General features: G+C 33.3%; 1 protein-coding gene across 1 annotated transcript; it reads left to right on the forward strand.

The window, feature by feature from the left end:
- The first annotated feature begins 9 nt into the window (after positions 1–9).
- LOC128172716 (fucolectin-like) lies at positions 10–8,705 on the forward strand. The gene is made up of 5 exons (XM_052838479.1): positions 10–87; positions 1,101–1,167; positions 6,648–6,761; positions 7,686–7,922; positions 8,228–8,705. Exons 1-5 carry the CDS (start codon positions 10–12, stop codon positions 8,443–8,445), a joined length of 714 nt encoding a protein of 237 aa, XP_052694439.1. The 3' UTR covers positions 8,446–8,705.
- Positions 8,706–20,573: the final 11,868 nt, after the last annotated feature.

Here is a 20,573-nt window from a genome sequence, read left to right on the forward strand (position 1 = left end):
TTAAAAATGATGCAGTGTCAAAGCCAAATCACTTGTACCAGAGGTTGTTTGAAGACAACAATGCAAAAGGCGTTATTCTTGATTACGGTAAACTATTTTAATACTATTTTTAATTAGTGTAAATGTAATTTACAACAATATAGAACAATATAGAAGTGTTTCACGAGTTTACTAAAATGCTTTAAACGTTTTCAAATAGAGATTTCTTTATTTATAATTTTAGTCTGGATCAGTTTATTTTTCTAAACGGATACATCTATGTTTTACACAAAAGCTGAAAAATTATTGACATTTGTAATTTATTACAGTAACAAAACAGTTAATCTTATCGATTTCTGTTCGTATAACACAGGATGAAATTCTGCCATTCAGTCAACTGAAATGTGACTGAATGATAACTGAAATGTGACTGAATGATAACTGAAGTGTGACTGAATGGTATAGTTATGCCATTCAGTCACCTTTCCAGACCTTTCAGTTAGCATTCAGTTGACTGAATGGCAGAGCTTCATCCTTTGAATTATTGCCAGGCAGATGTATTACATGTATATTATCAAACTGTTGATAGGAACTTTAAAGTGTCGTATTTTGAAAATTAAAAACACTTTGTTACAATCTGTAAGCATTATTAAAGATCGGTAAAACACGCTTATAACAAAGTCCCAGGGACGGGCAATTTTACTTCGTTTTAAGCATAGTTCGTTATATCTGTCAAGTTTACAACATGTAATAAAGTCACGGGGAATGAGAATCACTTCGCTATAAGGGTCAATTCGTTATAAGCGTGTTCCCTTTAACCGTGTTTTACTGTATTTGTAATACAGTGGATTATCTGAAAGCATGTATCATCAGTATTGCATAGTAATGTATCGAAATTCGGACGGAAGACCTTTTTGACAGGTCTGTGCACGGGCTATAGTAGTATTGGTGACAGTAAAGGCCTGGGGGCCTCTTGTTCATTGTTTTTTTAAAATCTGGTTTATGTCGTCAATCGTTAAGTTTGACTAAGCACAAACTTACGTGTAACACTGAAAATAAATCAGTCATTAAAGAAAATTTCATGGTATATTTCATGATGCAGTTAATTCTTTGTAATTCAGGTTGTTTTCATCATATCAGTTGCAAACGCAGGGACCTCGTATAAGCATCACAGGAGCAAAAGAAATGGTATGAATAAAATATATGTATAATTCAACCATTTTTTTTTGGTTAGGACTCTGTTTATTTTATATCATTGCTTTATTATACCATGTTCTTTATATCTAGCTGAAAACAATTTGCAATAAAACGCGTGTATATACAGTACCGTCAACGCGGATCCCGTATTTTCCGCGCACCCCCGCGGTCCAAATTGCAACGCGGTTTAAACACCTGTCTCAGGTAAAAACCGCGTGCCCCCGCGGTTCAATCACCTATAATGACAACACCCCCGCGGTTTGAACGATCGATTACAGGTGTTAAAAAGTATCGACAAGGAACACGAGTTATCTCCCTCGATTAAAAAAAATATAACATGCATTAAACGTAAATGTAAGTTAACAAATGCATAAAGATAATCATGATCCTTTTATAGAAAATCACATATTTTGAAGGTAAATATTTTTTTTAAATATTAGCTGTTTATTTGGTAATACTGGGATAATATTTTAATTCTAATCATTTAAAGCTGTTATCTGTACAATCCAAGGAAAATTGGGCCATACCCGCAGGTGGTTGAAAAATTATGCTTTACTAACTTATTGATATATCGATATACAATTAAATTAAATTTTAAAATCTAACAAAAAAAATGTAAAATTAATAAGACTTATTTACTTAAATTAAATATTTTACTTTATAATTATTCAGGTATGTATATTTTTATTTTCAATATCATTTTATCTTTTTATCCTATCAAACCGTTAAAAATTCATTCAAATTTTAAAAGTGGCTTAATCGCTCATATTATGGAAAATCACGTCCTTATAATTGCTGTAACAAGCGTCATTGTTTTGATAAAAATTTTATAATTTGTTCGGAAAATTGATTTCAACCAGCTCTGTAGACCGACTAGTTGTAGCCTTATAAAAACACATGCTCACAATTAAATGTTCAAAGGAAAATCAGTTCTCCTAATTAAAACACAAAAGGCACTCATAATTAAAATTGTATGATTCTTCACATCGCACGGGTTTTATTCAGTTTTAAACTAAGTTTTGCCCTGAAAAGATATATACACGTATATTCTGTGATTTTCATAAAACAATGGCTAGGCGTTCTAGTGTGCGTGAAGATAGACATTTTCTTGTGCGGTACTTGTGCGATGACAATTTTCAAGTGCGGAGTCGTGCATACTTCCGATGTGAGAGTGACATTACGATCACTGTTGGTGAGGAGTATGATGTTCAGTGGGGCCGGGCCAAAGAAGTTGACAGAGCCGTTGTCCTTGATTCGGGATCCGACCAGGAACTTCGAGTGAAGATGAGAGAGTTGGAGACCAGGACTGAGCCCTCATCCCCAACACCTCCCGCAAGCCCGTTATCGCCATCACCACCTCCATCACCCCCAACCCCAGCACCGAAGCGTCAGAAAACCACCATGTCTTTCGTAAGTAAATTTTTCAACTTCGTTAGTTTTTATATCTTTACTTAAAATGTAATAGTAATAAACGACGTAGATAAAGAATTTAACGATTGTTAATTATAATGATTATATTATTTATTCATTTATTTTACCAGACATGGAATTTTGACCCGCTTGCATAATTTTTGTTATAAGAGTAAATTGATCTAATCCGTTAAGACTAGTCAGTGATTAAGCAGTCTTGTTTTCATTTATATTTAGTACTTGAAAATTATAAAAATTGATTTATATACATTGAAGAAGGCTACCAAATAGTTATGCATGCATGCATTTGTAAACTTTATATTTTTCTTCATTTTATTATATAAATTCAATAAATATTATTTACTTAAATTATTGTATTGCTACCACATATTCATGCATGTAAATTGGTGTAAAATGTTTAATCCCGATCCCGATCTAAATGTTGATATCTTGTCAAAAACCAACATTAAAGCCTTGTACATATGGATTTAAAGAAATATTTATTACTCATTCATATATATATATAGTGAGAGAGAGATTTATATATATACATATAGATTTTTAGGGGCCAGAGTCTTCAAACTTTGACGCAAGAGAAGAAGATTTATTTGTTAAGCGTTGTTAACGACAAAATGTTAGTATTGATGATTCTCATTAATCCTTTTTTATTAAAAAAAACCCTATTTCTCTTCCCATTAAGGATCTACAGGACTGGCCCCTAAAATTTTCAATCACATGTGTTGTGAAAATGATCAACATTTTTAGTAACAAGTAAGAACAAAAAAAAGATAAGTTTGATTGAGACCGCTTCTATAATATGCAGAAAAACAGATTTCGCTTCTAAAAATAGTCTATTACACGTAAAAATAGTTAAAAAATCGTGTATTGTATATATTAAAAGCTGTCAGGAAAAATCATTGCCATGCCCATTAGTTACGTTATTAGGTATATTTTGGGCAATAAAGTTTTAAACCCTGAATGTGCCGCATGGATTAAGTCCCACCTAGCCAATATTCTGAAATTCTCCATTCCCATCTGACCAACATTATGTATTTTAGACCTGGGTGACCGGGGGCTCGTGACGTGAACGTTACTTTAGTCTAAAACTGCTTAAGTAAGACTGAGGTACATACTTAAACTTAAGTCCGTAAGTATAAGAGTGCTTAGGTAGGACGATAAGCACAACATTTCGGCGGCTGGTAGAGATCAATTAAGTTTATCTTAAGATTTGTTGATCCACATTTATAAGTTATATTGTTAATTATTGCAATTCAGCCTTTGAATACAGTGTATTAAGCAAACGATGTACACAAAATTAATGTTTTAATATTGCACAATATCTAAGTTTGGTTTAATTGATTTAAATATTGCCAGTAGTCGTTATGAGCTGTGACATTTTTCATAAAGTATACAAGTGGGCTGCAGAAGACATGTTGGTACCACGTAATGGCCAATTTACAAGAATAACTATATATGTAAACTCACGAAACCTGGGAAACTGAAAAAAGACGTTTGAAGATAAAAAAAAAAAACCCTCAGTTATTTTAAAGACGACAATTGCCTCACTTTAAGATATCTACGTAAAAATTATATTCAGAGTATAGGAATTGCATTGTCGACGTAAGATTTAGAACAAAAGATAAAATTCAGTCCACTCTATTATTCTATAAAATTTAACGATTGTTCAATATTATGCCACAGACAGTCGTTGAGAAAAACTAAACTAGTGAAGACTCGGCAAAACAAAGAAGTAACAACGGTTAACTGAATACAATGCCTTAGATTATTTAGAGCTTTGTTAGGTGGATATATTTACTCATGCCACCTTGAATTTTGTATCCGTACAATTACTTCCATCCATTCATAATCAAAGATATTAAGCAGTGGTTTCTATAAAGAAACAAGATATAAACCAAGGATAATGATTTTTACCGATACATTCAAATTCAATAAAAGAAATGAATAATTAATTCATTTTTACTTTTTAACATAAACATGACCTAGCTAGTACATTTCTAAGTTTCCTTTATGGACAAAGACAAAGTTAAATTCACAGTAACGCTTTTTGCAAAATTCAAGGCAGCAACTGTCGAACTATTTTCTACTAGACAGACATATTTATGTTTATAGCCGCTTACAAAATTTGGTCGCTCTCTGACGCTTTGTCGACATTTCGGGGGGGGGGGGGGGGGGCAAATAAAATTTAGTATCATGATTCAGAAAAGAAATACGAGTTGGAAGATACTTTAAATAGTAATTGAAACATAAATCTCTTTTAATTACGGCATTTCAATCTGTACATGCTTCGTTTTATTGATTTAAGATTGATTTTTAATTTTGCCAATTATCGGAAAACTCAATGAAAATTATATAGAATACCTTAAACAAAAACAGATCAGTTATTTTCTTCAATGTTATTACATATACAATCACATTACGCGTGCTCCTTCACGTGATCGGGAAAACGAAAAAAAGAATCCGTAGACAATTCTGAACCTAGCGGAAGATTGTACTGCAGACAAGGTCGTTGTATCGACCATAGAACTTACAAAATGATGATTACGCTCCGCTCTACATAAATCCTTGACCGAAAAGATAGTGACTGACGGGGTTTGAAATCTCGCACGCTGGTTGGTGTCACACAAGTGTGCATGTGTCAATTTAATAAATGTGACATTAAAAATTGAATGAAAACCATTGCAAATAAACACAAAAAATATTTCAAATTTTATTTGGTATGAAAGTTCCTCAGGTAAGATATTATCGTTCCTAAGTCCCAAGGCCAAAACACCTTGGGGACTTTTAATTTCTAAGTTAAAGAAAATTTCCTAAATATAATGTTGGATCGATAAATACATACAGATCTCATTATAGACTTTGCCCTGTATAAGTGAATATTTTCGCTTTAATGCAAAACTAAGTCAAATAAATAATGGGGAACATTGACTAGGCTAATAGGATTTATGTATCCCAACCTGAGAGAAATTCAAAGCAACTCTCTCATCCCAGTTAGGTGTCGATTTTAATGTGCATTAAAGTATATTATAATTGAAATATTTTCACCGGTTTAGAATTTTCTTTTACGGTATTCAACAAAAAATACGTTTTAGAAATTTTTGGAAAGTTAAAAAAAAATTTCTCAACAGGAAATGAACTCACGACCTACAGGTTTTTAGTGAAACCGCTAACCCACCGCACAATAGTGTATATATATATATATATATATATATATATATATATATATCTATCTATCTATCTATCTATCTATCTATCTATCTATCTATCTATCTATCTATCTGTCGGCGGTCATTGCATGGCAAACAAATAAAGTCTCTTTAACTGAATATCCGTTTAGGGAAGGTTTAAGATATTCATAGCAACGGAACTTAATGTTATTATGTTCTAAAGAATGTATATCCGTACTTTTTTAATTTTCAGAACTTTTCAATTTTTTTTGACTTTTTTCACTGTCGTAGCTTAAGACAAAACATATAAAAAATAGGTTAAAGAAAAAAAAAGTCACCACTGATGTTTTAGTTTATCTGTGTAAGATAAATTTTGTTCTTAAAATTCGTTTTTCTCTTGAGAAAAAAATGTTTCGTTTGTTTGAAAGCATCTTTCTTGTGAAGACCGTAAGTACGAGAACAGGATGTCAAAAAATCTTACGCAAGCGTGTCATTAAGACTTGTTATAAGTTCGAGTATTAACATTTCAACATCACTTAATTCTTTCATATAACAATCAATTATAAAAATGTCTTAATAAATAATAGTAAAACAGGACAAAACCAATAAAGACAGTAATAAATATGTAGTAGAAACCTTTTATTTTTTTTTTACCGTTGTTACAAACTTGCTAAAAACTGTCGAAAATAATAAAAAAGAATACATGGGTTTGTTCGATCAATTATCTAGAAGCCCCTTTTTTCAATTTTTTTATTTTGTCTGTGGAAACAAATAATACGGCATTGTAGTATCAAACAAACGAACCTTTTCTGGGTTATATGTTGCCCTCATCTCTGATAAAAATCTGTATATTATCATTTTTTTATTTCTTTTAAGATATGAATCAGTGTCTGGACAATCCATGTCAGAACGGAGGCACTTTCACACAGAAGGACGGGTGCTTCACGTGTTCGTGTACAGATGGATATGCAGGGGCACACTGTAATGAAGGTAAATATATATTTGTATTTTCCCCTCTCTCTTAATAAAAAAATAAATATACCTTCCTTAAGCTTCTTCATTTAAACATAAGATACCAAAGAAGCAGTTTGAGAAAACAGATACTTTTTTGTTAACAAACATGTACCTAGTTCATAAACATAGATCTTTATACTTTGAATATCTAATATTAATTTTGACCGCTACGAATATTTTTGACTTCACATTTTTTTAAATGTATAACACTTTCGAATTATTACAAAAATTTACTGTATTTATTTTTAATGTACATGTAATTAATCTGAACATAATTTAAACATTATGATATAATCATAATTATAAATTGCATCTCCTATACCATTAAATACAAAAAGACATTTTTTTTTGGGGGGGGGGGGGGGGGGGGGTTCAAATAATTCCTTTTGTAAAATGTATGAGCGTAGAAGATCATTCAACGAGAATATAAAAAAGGTTGCAACATTGTATTAAGTTATTCTGAAAAACAATAGTACTGAAGCAAAAATGACATACTGTAAACTAATTATTATTCGCGATGACTTTATAACGCGAATTATCTGAGATTAGCTAGTTTGCGGTGACTAGTTTTTGCGACCAAGCGTTATCCAAACCTGTTTTTTTCATTACAACTGTATTGTTAATACTGGTCCGCGGCGAAAAATTTTCGCGAAAATCACGCTTTTGATAACCTTGCGAAAATTTCTTGTACGCGAAAAAAGTTGTTTTACAGTATCACTTTCCGATCACCTACATTTGGAAAAAACTACATTGTTTATTAACAAATGTTAAAGAACGTGTTATATTTTGTTTAATATACAATATCTGAATTGTATTTTGTTGCCAATCAGTTTAAAGTATTGCAGGTTTTTTTCCCAAACTTAACTCTAAATATCTGCATTTTTATTATATTGTCGACAGTCGTTTCCAACCTTGCATTAAATAAACCTACAAAACAGTCATCAACGTTTACATCGGGAGTGACCTACTCTGCCAATTTGGCAGTTGATGGTAACAACGGTACAGACTTTGTCGTAGACAAGTGTTCACACACAGCAAAGGGTGACTACAATCCCTGGTGGAGGGTGGATCTGCAGGCTGTTTATTTCATCAAATCTGTCAGAATATTTAATAGAGGGATGGACACACATGGAATAGGTAAGCTTCCAAAGTCACAACATTTTAATTGAAACATAAAAGTGGAGACATATTTTTAAATTTTTGCTTTATTTAATTACAGCTTTAAATAAAATGTAGAGAAGAAATGGTAAAAAAAAACCCACTATATCAGCTGCTTTGTTAGCCTACACTAAAATTGAATTTCAAACTAACTTTAGACGGGATAAATTGTGGCAATGAAGTAAATCACACCTTAATAAATACGGGATTTATATTGATTATTAATATGTTACTTACATAAGTTTAAAATTTCACATGAACATCTATTATTTGACTTATTTTAGACACATCAGACCGGCTTCGGAATGTAACCGTCACTGTAGGACTGACAGAATCCGATGTCAACACTCCTTGTGGTGTCTTTGCTGGTCCTGGTACTCTGTCACAGCTGGTGGTCGACATCGACTGTTCGTCTGTACCAAGGGGAAGGTTTGTCAAGATCGCCAAGACAACACTAGCTCTCACACTCTGTGAAGTCGAAGTGTTTGGATACTCTGCCTAGTTAATATCATTGCTGATATCTTTGCTAAATTACTCTCTTTCCGGCTAATTAACTACATATATGTAAAGATGACGTCTTCAAAAGCTTAATTTTCAACTTAACACCGGACAAAAGTCTCCATATTATGATGGCTGTATTAATAATACTGCATGCAGTTAATGTAAAAATGTAAAGCGCTTTCATATGCCGTTATATCTGTTTCATCATTCAAATATTAACTTTGAATTCTGTTTATTTTTCTTTTGGGGTCAATAAAAATAATTTCGTCAGTTATGTTGTTTTCTTTTAAAGTGAATATAAAGATGGTTTGATTATTGATTACATAAAAGAGAAATTCATAAAAGTATTTGTTTTCCTGATCGTGACTTTTTACGCCCCCATGTGTCAACAACTGAATAATTTAAATTTCGTGCTGATAAAAGAAATCAGTATTAGAAAGTTTTTTATATATATATATATATATATATATATATATATATATATATCATAAACTTTCACAGTGACGATTAAAACAATGAGTCTTCACAGATACATGTAGCGAGCGAACAATTGGCCAGCATTCAATAATAATAAGATAATTTTCTCATTCCATAAACCATAACATCTTTAAATTAGTATTAATTTGCATATATCAATTTTAAATTTTCATTTTTATGAATATTCATTTTTTACATCTACCTATGAAGTACTGGCTGGTTGCAACGGCGGCACTTGATCTGAAAAATAAAAACATAGCATTAATATTTATTTTTTAAAAAGCATTTTATAATTACATTAGATAAAACAATTTCATGGTTTTTTTCCTGCATATGTCCATTTTCTGGGTGGCAGATCACACATTCTGCTCCGACTTCCTCCTGTTCGGGGACCTTGACCCCCCCCCCCCCCCCCAGCTTGGTACGATACTGTAATGCTTCGTACGATCTGGGTGATACGCACTTGAAGTGTGATGTTTGATACCTACACATGACTTGTTTAAAGACTTGGGATGTAAAGTTAGATCCTTGATCTGATTGTACTGAAAGGGTCGCCCTACATTGGTGAAAAACTTTGTCAAAGCATTCACAATTGTTCTTGACTTAATGTTGCGCAATGGTGAAGGGTTCATCAAAAGCAGGGATTGGATTTAAAGGAGCAGGTGGGATCTTTTAATTGAGTTTCTCTCCGATTTGGCACACATGACAGGACAGTACTCAACTACATCCTTTCTCATCTTAGGCCAAAAAAGTGAGCCAAAACCCTACAGTTAGTTTTCTTAATGCCCAAGTGACTTGACATAGGCGTGTCATCAGCGAGGCCTATGAATGTTTGTCTGTATGCCCTAGGTATTAGTATCTGATTGTGGAGTTTCCACTCATGATCTACAGGAGCATCACAAGGTTTTCTCATTAGAACACCTTGATTCTTATAATAACAAGTAGGGACCTTTTCTGACTCCTCAGGACACAAGACCTGGTTACTTAGACCTTTAGTTTATTTATTCTTGCTCAGATATTCGCCTATCCCTAGTAAGAGGAGTCTTTCAAACATTTCATGTAAAAACCCATCGCATCACCCTTAGACGCATGCTGACGTTGGTTCTCAGAGGAAGTATGATTATTTTATTTCAACAAATTGGACACAAATGTCTCATTTAGACCAATATTTAAGAAAGGCTGTCTATATTCATCGAGAAATATTTTGGAAAGTGCAATTTTTTTTTCTAAAAATTCCATGATTATATATAGCATTATTGATAAATTCAATATAAACACAAGTGTGAGACATTTAAAGACGTTCCTTACAATTTTATGTGTCGTTCTGTTGTTACCATTAAATAGCTGCTGTGAAATCTTTGACGAAAATTTGTTTGAAAATTTTGGCTAAAAATAAATAAGTAATAATGTTCTATTGGTTAATATTTCAAAATACACAATTCTGGATTAGATACATGTACGTTCTACTCAATTTTGGTAGATTTAAGTTGCAATTGTCATGATTTTATTCTGATGCATATATTAAACAGAACTTTTTTAGGGAAGATCTTCGAAGCCCATTTTTTTAATTTAATTTATTTGTTCACTAAATATTAGATAAATATATATAATGTGTAAACTTATATGAACAAAAAACAAATGCTAAAGTCGTACTTGAGCAGACTAGTTTTCTGAATGCAAAATATATAGAAAAATGACAATATTTTCATTTGTTTGCAATATTGCGGGAAATGGGTCTTTTAGGTGACATATAAAGATAAACAGCAAATGGTCAATAATGACTTAAAGCAAGATTAAAGTGATAGGCATCCTCTGTACAAAGATTGACGAAAACTTGATTTGTATACAATACTATTAAAAAATTCGGGCAGATATTTGACCATACCAAATATAGTCCATTATCTTAAATGTTGTCTTCTTCCCTCCTCACAAACTTGGGGCAATCTTCGGGGGCTTTTTTCTTGGATGTCATCATTGATACACGTCTGGCCTTCAACTGCCTTTGATGTTGTGGGCTGAGCCTGGCCTTGTAGACTTCCTCCAACTTGTATTTCAGTTTCCTGAATCTCTCGTTCTGCCATGGTAGTCTTCTGACAATACAATGTTGAAATTCTCATTCTTCATTGATGTCGGATTCTTCTGAAAAGAGATACTCTGGTGTCAGGACTTTCATCACCTTTTCCCTTTTCAATCCTTGTAAGGCGTCATCCTTCAGACCTTTTATGGTGATTCTAAGTCTGGCTGACCTCTGAAAAAAACAAAGATTTGTTGATGTTTTAAAAACTTTTTATAAATTTGAATACTTATACGAATCCATTTTCAATCCAACTTTAAGAAAAAATCTTAAGCTTCTGCAAATTGGAATACGAAAGTACGTCCAGTCTCTGCTTTATCTTAATTACTTTTTGCTTATTCTATCATTTAGTGTTTACAAAACTTCCCCTTATGATTGCATTAGAAATGTGATGTTCACTATTCAACTATACATGTCATACATGATCACATATTTATCCACTCTGACCTCTATTCCTTGCATCAAACAAGTTATCGCCAGTGCATTTGCCATTACGTCACTAGCCACCTGTTGACTGTTTGTTTCATTATTTGCGGTGTCCGAAGCATGCACCTGTCTTGTGTCAGACTTCACTGGGTGTTCTCAAGTGCAGGAAGATTGACAATAACTATGATTTTTTTAACGTGTTTACGTTGTATCCAGTTAAGCAGTTAACTGTTATTGCTTTACACTGCTCAAAATAGATTGATCATTTGTACGACTTGATAATGACATTATGTGTAACAGGTGGTGAAAAGTCAATTCATAACGGGACGCAAGCCAGGGCCTCTAACCAATGCTCAGCTATGTTAAGGAAGGTCTAAGAATTCTACCACGTGTGATTTAGAAAAATTTGCATAAGCCCCGCCCCTTATTCATGAGATTTTACGAGATATGGGTATTTCGGTAATTAACAAACATCTACCAAAATGAATATGATTAATTATTGGGTTTGAATGGTTCAAGAAAGGTGTACTGAAATAAAATCATAAACTATTCTTTATATCTCACGAAATCATGAAATTCCTAAGTCGTCTGATGACGTGTCAAGGCTGACTACGTCACATCGGCGCTTGCAGCTGTGATCAGAATAAACATGTGGAATTCAGTGATACATCTCGGAATTTAACTCGTTTACAACCAGCGTGGACAGATATCGGCATAGGATTCAACTGAACAAGGTAGGATTTATCTGTACTTCCCCTAGATATTGTTTTATATTATTTAATATTGTTGGATGGAACGGAAACGAAGTGAAATTCGTCGGCTTCGATTTTATTTACTTGTTTACATTTGTTTTCATGTAATATTGTGTTCAAACATCAGTTTGGTGACTCAGTCAGGCAAAGTAATTGTTCTGCATTTCCCTTGTTTTGATCATAAAGAGCATTGAGGCTCATTGTAGCTTTTTACTGGTCTCATATCGCGATAATATTAGATCGCATTTCCTCCATGTTCAAAGTACACAATAAAAAGTCCATGGCCAAACACTGTATGTGCTAGCACTACAAATATTACTGTGAGGATCTGGAGTGATAATATGATGATTATAGACAAGATTGTAATGTTGTTTAAGTAAATCGAAATGTGTTATTTTATTCAGTTTTCTTTTATGAAAATCTATACTATTTAATTTTATTTAAGACAAAATTAAAGTGTGTTCAAACTGAATTTCCACACATTTTAAAGAATAAACATTTGATTATGCCTGTTGTAATATCACTGAAATTGAATCCGCCATTAAAAAGCCCAATAATAGAGAAATGTTTCATTTTCATGTTATCTTTAACACAATAGCTAGCTATTTATGACACATTATTCCTTTTCAGGGTCACTAAGGCAGTAGATGGTCCACTGAAAACACTTGTTGGGATGTTGATAAAAAGTAGGTACTATATAAATATTTCTTTTACTCACTAACTTCAACTTCATGTATAGTTTGTTGTTTTTAAATATCATTTTGATAATGATACTAATGTAACCTATTATAATAATTTGCATTGATATCTAATCTATTGAAATGAAATTTGAAATTGATATTATATATTCATCATTTCAGGTATTGGTTTTCTGATCAACTGGACTACCTCCTAATATCAAAAAGACAGAAGAGAAGAACATGTAGTGTGCAAGAAGAATTGTCAATTTCCATAAATTCCACATTATGTCTGAAAAATACTAAAAATCAGAAAACACTAGTCGTGTTGAACAGTTTGTCACAGAAAAGCAATCTCTATAGTATTTGTAAAGTTGATTATTAAAATAAATTCTTGATTATATTGATATAATGTTTCTTCTTGTTTTCTTTAATTAGTACTAAAATATCAATTATAATACAAGTAAACCTGATTATACATAAAACGAATTTATTCACCAGCATAGCAACATAAATTATTATGAAACATAAATGTGTAAATTACAAACTCATCACTTACACCCCCCCCCCCCCCCCCCAATAAAGGCAACTGATGAAATTATTTTTTCCAATTTCAACAATTTTATAATGATGATTGGTGTGAACAGAAACAACATTTTAACATTATTTTAGTGAAATTCACAGTGTTTTAAAATTATTTTAAGAATGAAAATTAAAATCATGATCTTAGTCAGTGTTGCGTTTGAATTTCCCGCAAATGACGCTGAAAGTGAAATGGGTCAGATAAAATGCAGTAGTGCAAGGGCATACACTTGATCAAATATATTGAAAATTTCCATGTCTTACCATTGTATCCCCATTATATCAAAAAGTGCTGGGAGCTGTATGAAATAGCTACGCATTTGATATAAATAACCGTTAATTGCGGGAAATCCCTGTAAATTGCTGTTCATACACTGTTTACATTGAATCTAATAATTGTTCTTACTTGAATATTTTAAACTCCCAGCACTTTTCGAAATTTTGGAGGTTCATTTTACAAGTTAGAAACAGAAATAACGATATTTGTTTATCTTATGCCCTTGCACTTTGCATTTTTTCGTATTATTCCTGGTTCATCTATTTTTAGCAGTATCACGTGACAGGGTATTCCCAAGAGACTCAAAAATTGCTCATGCGATAACAAATTATTTAATTTGTATAATCGATAAAATATCACTTTGTTTAACAATTTTTTGGAGTAGAATACCAAGATTGTTCAAAGGCTAACATTTCATGTGATAAATATCGCTATTTTTTTTAAGGACGCCCTTAACATAGCTGAGTGATACCTGATATATCAACTGACAGTCACGTACCTGTTAACCCATTTACAAACCCTCCCTCTTACAGAAATACATCCATGGATTCCAAGAGTACGGGATATGACATAAAGCATATTCCTGGGGAATGACAATGTGTTTTAAATGCTGTGTGCCAAATGTAACAGGTGGTGAAAAGTCATGTCTCAACCGGCACTCAAACCCAAGGCATCTGGCGTATTGTGCCAGCTCTCAGACCACTGAGCTTCTGAGACCCGATATATTGACTAACAGTCTCACACCTGTTAACCTGGTAACATACACGACATACATACGTTTCTTCACAATATTTTGGAAATGACTTGGACTGATTTCTCAATTTAATAATTTTTTGATGTTGTTTTGGTTTAGATCCATAAATGTTATAATTAATAAGCAGTTTTATTACATTATTAACACATACATATCAATGATATTTAAAAGAGCTGAATTGCAAATTCCTTCATTTTTTGGGTGCGCCCCCCAAAAAACACCTTTCATCTTGGGTGTAGATACCCCCATGCGACACTTTTTGAATAGTACTTACTAAAAACAATCGTCATGAATGTGTTCATCTCACTCCCCTCACTAGGTTGATGGTCAGGATTCCCCTTTGAAAAAATCTACAATAATTGAGATAGAATATGAAACACAATTTTATGAAATGTTATTAAAGCATTTGACAGAAAATGCTCTAAAAAAGCAAAACAAAAACAAAACGAAACAAAAAAAAACCATTTGTTTAAAAAAAAATAGTATAAACACACATTGACAGTGCTAGGACGATCTGTAGGAGGGCAGGTTGTCACCAAGTGGGCTCTGGTGGGGTGCACAGTCACCGGTTGAACTCTTGTAGGACGAACTGTGGTAGAGCGGGCTGTCAACGCGCAAGCTGTGGTGTGGCGAGCTTTCATCACAGGAACTGTCTCTGGACAAGCTGTGGTAAGGTGAGCTGTCATAGGACGAACTGCGGTAGGGCGAGCTGTCAACATACGAGCTGCGATGGGGAGAGCTGTGTCCGGGCGAGTTGTGCTGGGGCTAGCTGTCATCTGACGAACTATGGTAGAAAAAGCTGTCAACACACGAGCTCTGGTAGGGCGGGCTGTCACTGTTTGAGCTGTGGTCTAAGGGTGACAAACAGGATAATACATTTTTTTTTATGTTTTTATTGTTTTTATTTTTTATATTTACACTGTCAATTAAAGACCATATATTGTTAGATAGATGTTGAAGTGTTATGTAAATTACATTATGCAATTAAAATTTGTCGTCTTCTAATAATTAGATGAATGAAAAGATATTTGTATCAAAATTTGAAAACGATAGAAAATTAAAAATTTTACTTGCACACTGAATTCCATTCATATAAAGAACAGTCCCCTTTATCCCTCCGAGCATTCAACTCTCTCTGCAACTCATCTGGCTATTTTCAATGGATATGATATTTAAGCTGTGCATCTCAAATCCAATACACCTCTCCTATCGAAGTAGGGGAAACGTTAAGGTTGTTACATGATTGGGAAGACAACCATCGTACAGCCCCCCTCCCTGCCACACACATTTCGAATTTAAACATAGTTAAAAAAAAGAAGCCCCATTCTGAAACTGTTGCAAACATGTGCACTGTGGATAACGGATGTAATGAGAAAAATCAAATATTTTTTGAGAAAATATGATAATTTTTAAACTTTTTTAAAAATCATTTGGTATAAGCGTGTCATGTTGTTACTGTGACTGACACGTGTACATGTATACACTAAAAAAGATAAAATGTGACTGTTACTCACGTGTATAGAATGGCTGTGACCTCTTTGTTGACCTTTTAGGCATACGTTCACGTTTTATTATGTTAAAACAAGTGATTATGAGTTACACATGTATACAATGACTGTGACCTCTTTGTTGTGCTCTTTAGTCTCTGTGACCTCTAAGTTTACCTTTCGCTCTTTATGGACCTGGCGTGACGTCATTGACTGTGACTAGGTCCATGGACTCAACACGTGACTTTACTGTGTACTCTTTATTGACTTTGCATGACGTCATTGACGTGACTGTCCAGTCACCCATTGACCTGGCGTGACGTCATTGACTGTGATTGTCAATGCCCCCTTACTACTAGTTACTACACCAATGATGAACTACAATTGACAAATCTCACCTTTTGTCTTTGGGAAAGCTGGAGTTGTAGCTTCTTCTGTTCTTCCTAAGACAGATAATTACAATGTTAATTGTCCAGGGTTTTAAACTAGCTTGACTTTTTTTTGCTAGCCAGTGGGCTACTGCTCTTAAGTTTATTGGTTGGCTGAAACCATCCATAAATCGAAATATCAAACAATGGCCAAAATTAGTTAGATACTTTAAAAAGAAATGTTCTTGATATACACTACGAAACACTTTACTGATAATGATGTTTAGTAGTCTTCATCAAGACGTTTAAACTTTTTAATGAAGACAGGGATAAAAGATAAGTTTCTGAGTGATCAACCTAAATGAAAATACAAAACAATCAGACAAAATTGGAAAAATATGTGTTACCATCAGGAATTATTTAATCCTGGAATTGCCTTTTCAAATCGCCCTCAATAAAACTTAGTAGCAAATGAAACTTAGTAGCAAATAGCGAGTGAGCGACTGTTAATTTCAAAACCCTGTTGTCGTTAGTTATCTTTTACTTTATATCACACACACCCACCCTACCACACAAACACACACAAATTATGGAGTAACGCCATTGTCAAACAAAAAAACAACAAATCATCATAGTTTAATTTTGTTTCAATTTAACAGTTGACACATATCATGCTGCTGTAATGATTCAGGTTTAACATTTTTCATTTAAATCTTTGCAAGTACAAAATAAATAACTTCATTTTCTTACTTGTTTTTTTTTTTTACATTTAAGACATTTTTTTCTAATTGTATTTGAGAGTAAAATAATCCATGAATGAACTAAAAGCTGTCACCCTCACTCTTCCGATTTAGTCGACTTATGGGATGAAATAACAGAGGAATCGAAGGATACTAGCAACTAGTCTCCCTCTTTTCCCAAAACGTTAAGTTCACCCACTCGTCCCAATACCGTTGTGTCCGAGTCCAATTCTAGAAGTACTGAGCCCAGTCATCGGAATGCACAAAAATCCTACGGGCAAACACCACCTTCTCTTCTCAAAACTCTGCTCCAGAGTTCCGCAACAACGAGTATACAGTCTCCTCTGCAAACCTCATTTAAAGCGGGGAAAACCTCGACATCCTCCCTACATAGGAAGACAGGGGTTACTGAGACAGAAAGTATACCCCTCGGCGCTAAAAATTGTTTCCCAAAATAGAATGCTTACTAAGACATCTACACCGTTTCTTCAACAAAATGCAAAGGTGTCTATTTCTACGGCACCCACGGCACCAGTCATGGAGGAATATGATACATGAACAAGTAATACATTAACAACGCCAGGACTACCTTTTTACAGGTAAGGATGTTTTTCTTTATGTTACATATTGGGTAATGATAATCAAATATTATTTTAAAAAACATGAGAAATGAAAAATAACTGATTTTTATACCCCCGGTCCGAAAGAGAGGGTATACTGTTTTACCCTTGTGTGTCTGTCTGTCTGTCCGTCCGTAACAAAAATTTCTGTCGCATTTATCTCAGCAACTATTTATCGCAGATGCTTGAAATTTTTACAGTGTTTGTTAAAGCATGTCATATCTTGGGATTTATTTTGGTACCAATCGGACGTCAACTTCCTGTTAAATGACGACTTTGCTTATTTTTCAAACAAATTTTCGTCAAAGATTTCTCAGCAGCTACATGTATTTATCGCAGATGCTTGAAATTTTTACGCAGTGTTTGTTACGGCATGCCATATCGTGGGATATGTTTTGTACCAACTGGACGTCAACCTCCTGTTAAATGAGTACTTTGTTTATTTTAGCAAAAAAATTTTTAACAAATTTTTATCAAAGATTTCTCAGCAACTGTTTTTTGCAGATGCTTGAAAATTTTACACAGTATTTGTATAGGCATGCCATATCGTGGGATATATTTTTGTACCAATCAGGCGGCAACTTCCTTTTTAATGAGTACTTTGAATATTTTTAGCCAAATTTCTCAAACAAATTTCCGTCAAAGATATCAATTGGACGTCAATTTTCTGTTTGTTTATTTTGCATATTCACATCAGAGCTGGGGTATCACTACTGAGCATTGGCTCACAGATATCTTGTTTTATCCTGTTCAATATATTTTCCGAGATTTTAAGTACTAAAACATCTGCATGCATTTTCTTCGATAGCTACGCTACATGCGCTACCAATGCTTCGTCTTCATCTTATTCATCAGCCCATGGTGAGAACTGGCCTCTAACTTTATCCCCCGAAGACCATGACAAAATAAACTGCTCCTTAATGAATGTTGAGGTCTCAATCCTTACTACGTTTGGGTAATTTAATTGATATGTAAATTCTTAAAAAAATACACATCTCAAACTTTACTAATTGAAAGTATTCAATATCTTCTCGTGTTTATTATTTTCAAAATGGACTTATTTTATTCTATTTATTTTAAAAGGAGGAAAAATCAAAAGAAGTTTGAAGCGCTATAAAAGAGGTTTTCAGAGCCTAGGGTCGTCGCTTCGAGAGAATTCCAAGTATTAAAATCTTTGCAGAAGCGGATGACGATGGATTTGCAGCAGAGTGAAATAATTATAAATTATCTTACGAACAAGTACGGAGAACCAGAGAAAAAACGTGTAAAGTTTTCATTTCTCCGATGAAGTCTTCATTTATTTAATCTTACACACAACTGTTTAAAATTTAAAAAAAAACTGTTTATTGTATTGAATTCTCTCAGTTTGACAATACAATAAATCTTTTATCAAGATAATTTCCTTGATGAACCTTGATGATGAACTTGAGTGACAGACTGTCCTTTCTATCATGATGGTGACCCGAGAGGGTTCTAATTATCAAGGTCGTTATTGACCCCAAAAAGTGAAGGTGATATGACCTTGTTTGGGAACTTGATCTTGACCTATATGGGTTAGGACTTTGACCGGGGGACTGTCATTGACCTTGACCTAATGGAACTGTCCTTGACCTTTGGGGTGTGGTCCATAAGACGTCACTGCCCCTATAGCTCACAGACTATACCACTTACTACTACTATGGCCCATGATACGTCACCTTAAAGAAAAGATGTAAAAAGATTAATCATTCTTTAAAAGTAAATTACACTTCGAATATGATATACAATTTGCTGCATCAAACTCAGCTATATCATTATAATAATTGTTTAAAGTAAGATCTGTCGTGCTGAAGCTCAACTTTGTAAAACTGTGTTTTTTATCCAACAATTTGGTTTTTCTTTAAGAAGTTCCTACCGAACTTGCTTGTTTTTTTCTAGCTTCTGTTTTTTTTCACATCTCATAAAAATACAGCCTTATATATTTCAATTACAATTACATTAAATTTAAAATAACATTAAATTTAAAATGGAAATAACCGAAATGAAATATATGGGTAAGTCAAATTCAACATCAAGAATATCAGTGTTCTTCATTTTTTGTGGCTCATTAGCAGACCGGGTAGCTTCCTCACCTAAAAAAACATCTCAAAACTACATATAATAGAGCAGATGATGAAAAAAGAGAGCCCGTATTAATATATATAGTTATGCAAAGGGATATCTTTACAATCTTCACACATATGTATCTTATATACTAACCAACAAGATAAGATTCCCAAAAATTATATGTATTTAATCTTATGTAATACACATATAACATTGTAGTTCTCATTTCATGTTGCATAATCAATTTCAATTAGACAGAGTTTACACGAATACACAAACATGTCATTTTTACTGACCTTTGTACACATGTATGTAGAGGAGCTTGCAACTGTTGAAAGGTGGCTGGTCTTTGTCACTCGATCATCTTCAAAATTACATCCCATTATTTACTTCCGGTTAATGTTTCACGCGAGAAATAATTTTGCTTGGGACCATATCAAAACACATATTTTTACATTTGGTCGTGTACATTCTATGCATTTCAAACCCGGTCTCCTTATCATTGCTCTTTTCCCCTATTGTTAATAAGCAACAATAACAATTACTAACTAGTAGACTAATTGTTCGGTCTTTCCACCTCATTGTTTTTTATGTTTGAAATAAGATTGCTTCAATAGAATAAAGTATTTTTTTGCGTTACTTCATTAAAAAAAGTGTCAAACGATTAAGTTTGCAATTTTTTATTGCTTGACCTTTGACTTTTATGTCATTTACATCAGACAAGGTAGACGCTTCAAAACAAAGTGGTCTGATGTATCTATGATTATTGATTCAAAAGTTATTTGTGTTTTTTATTATATGTTCGAAACT

Source organism: Crassostrea angulata, chromosome 2 (assembly GCF_025612915.1).
Source record: "Crassostrea angulata isolate pt1a10 chromosome 2, ASM2561291v2, whole genome shotgun sequence".
Lineage (NCBI taxonomy): Eukaryota > Metazoa > Mollusca > Bivalvia > Ostreida > Ostreidae > Magallana > Magallana angulata.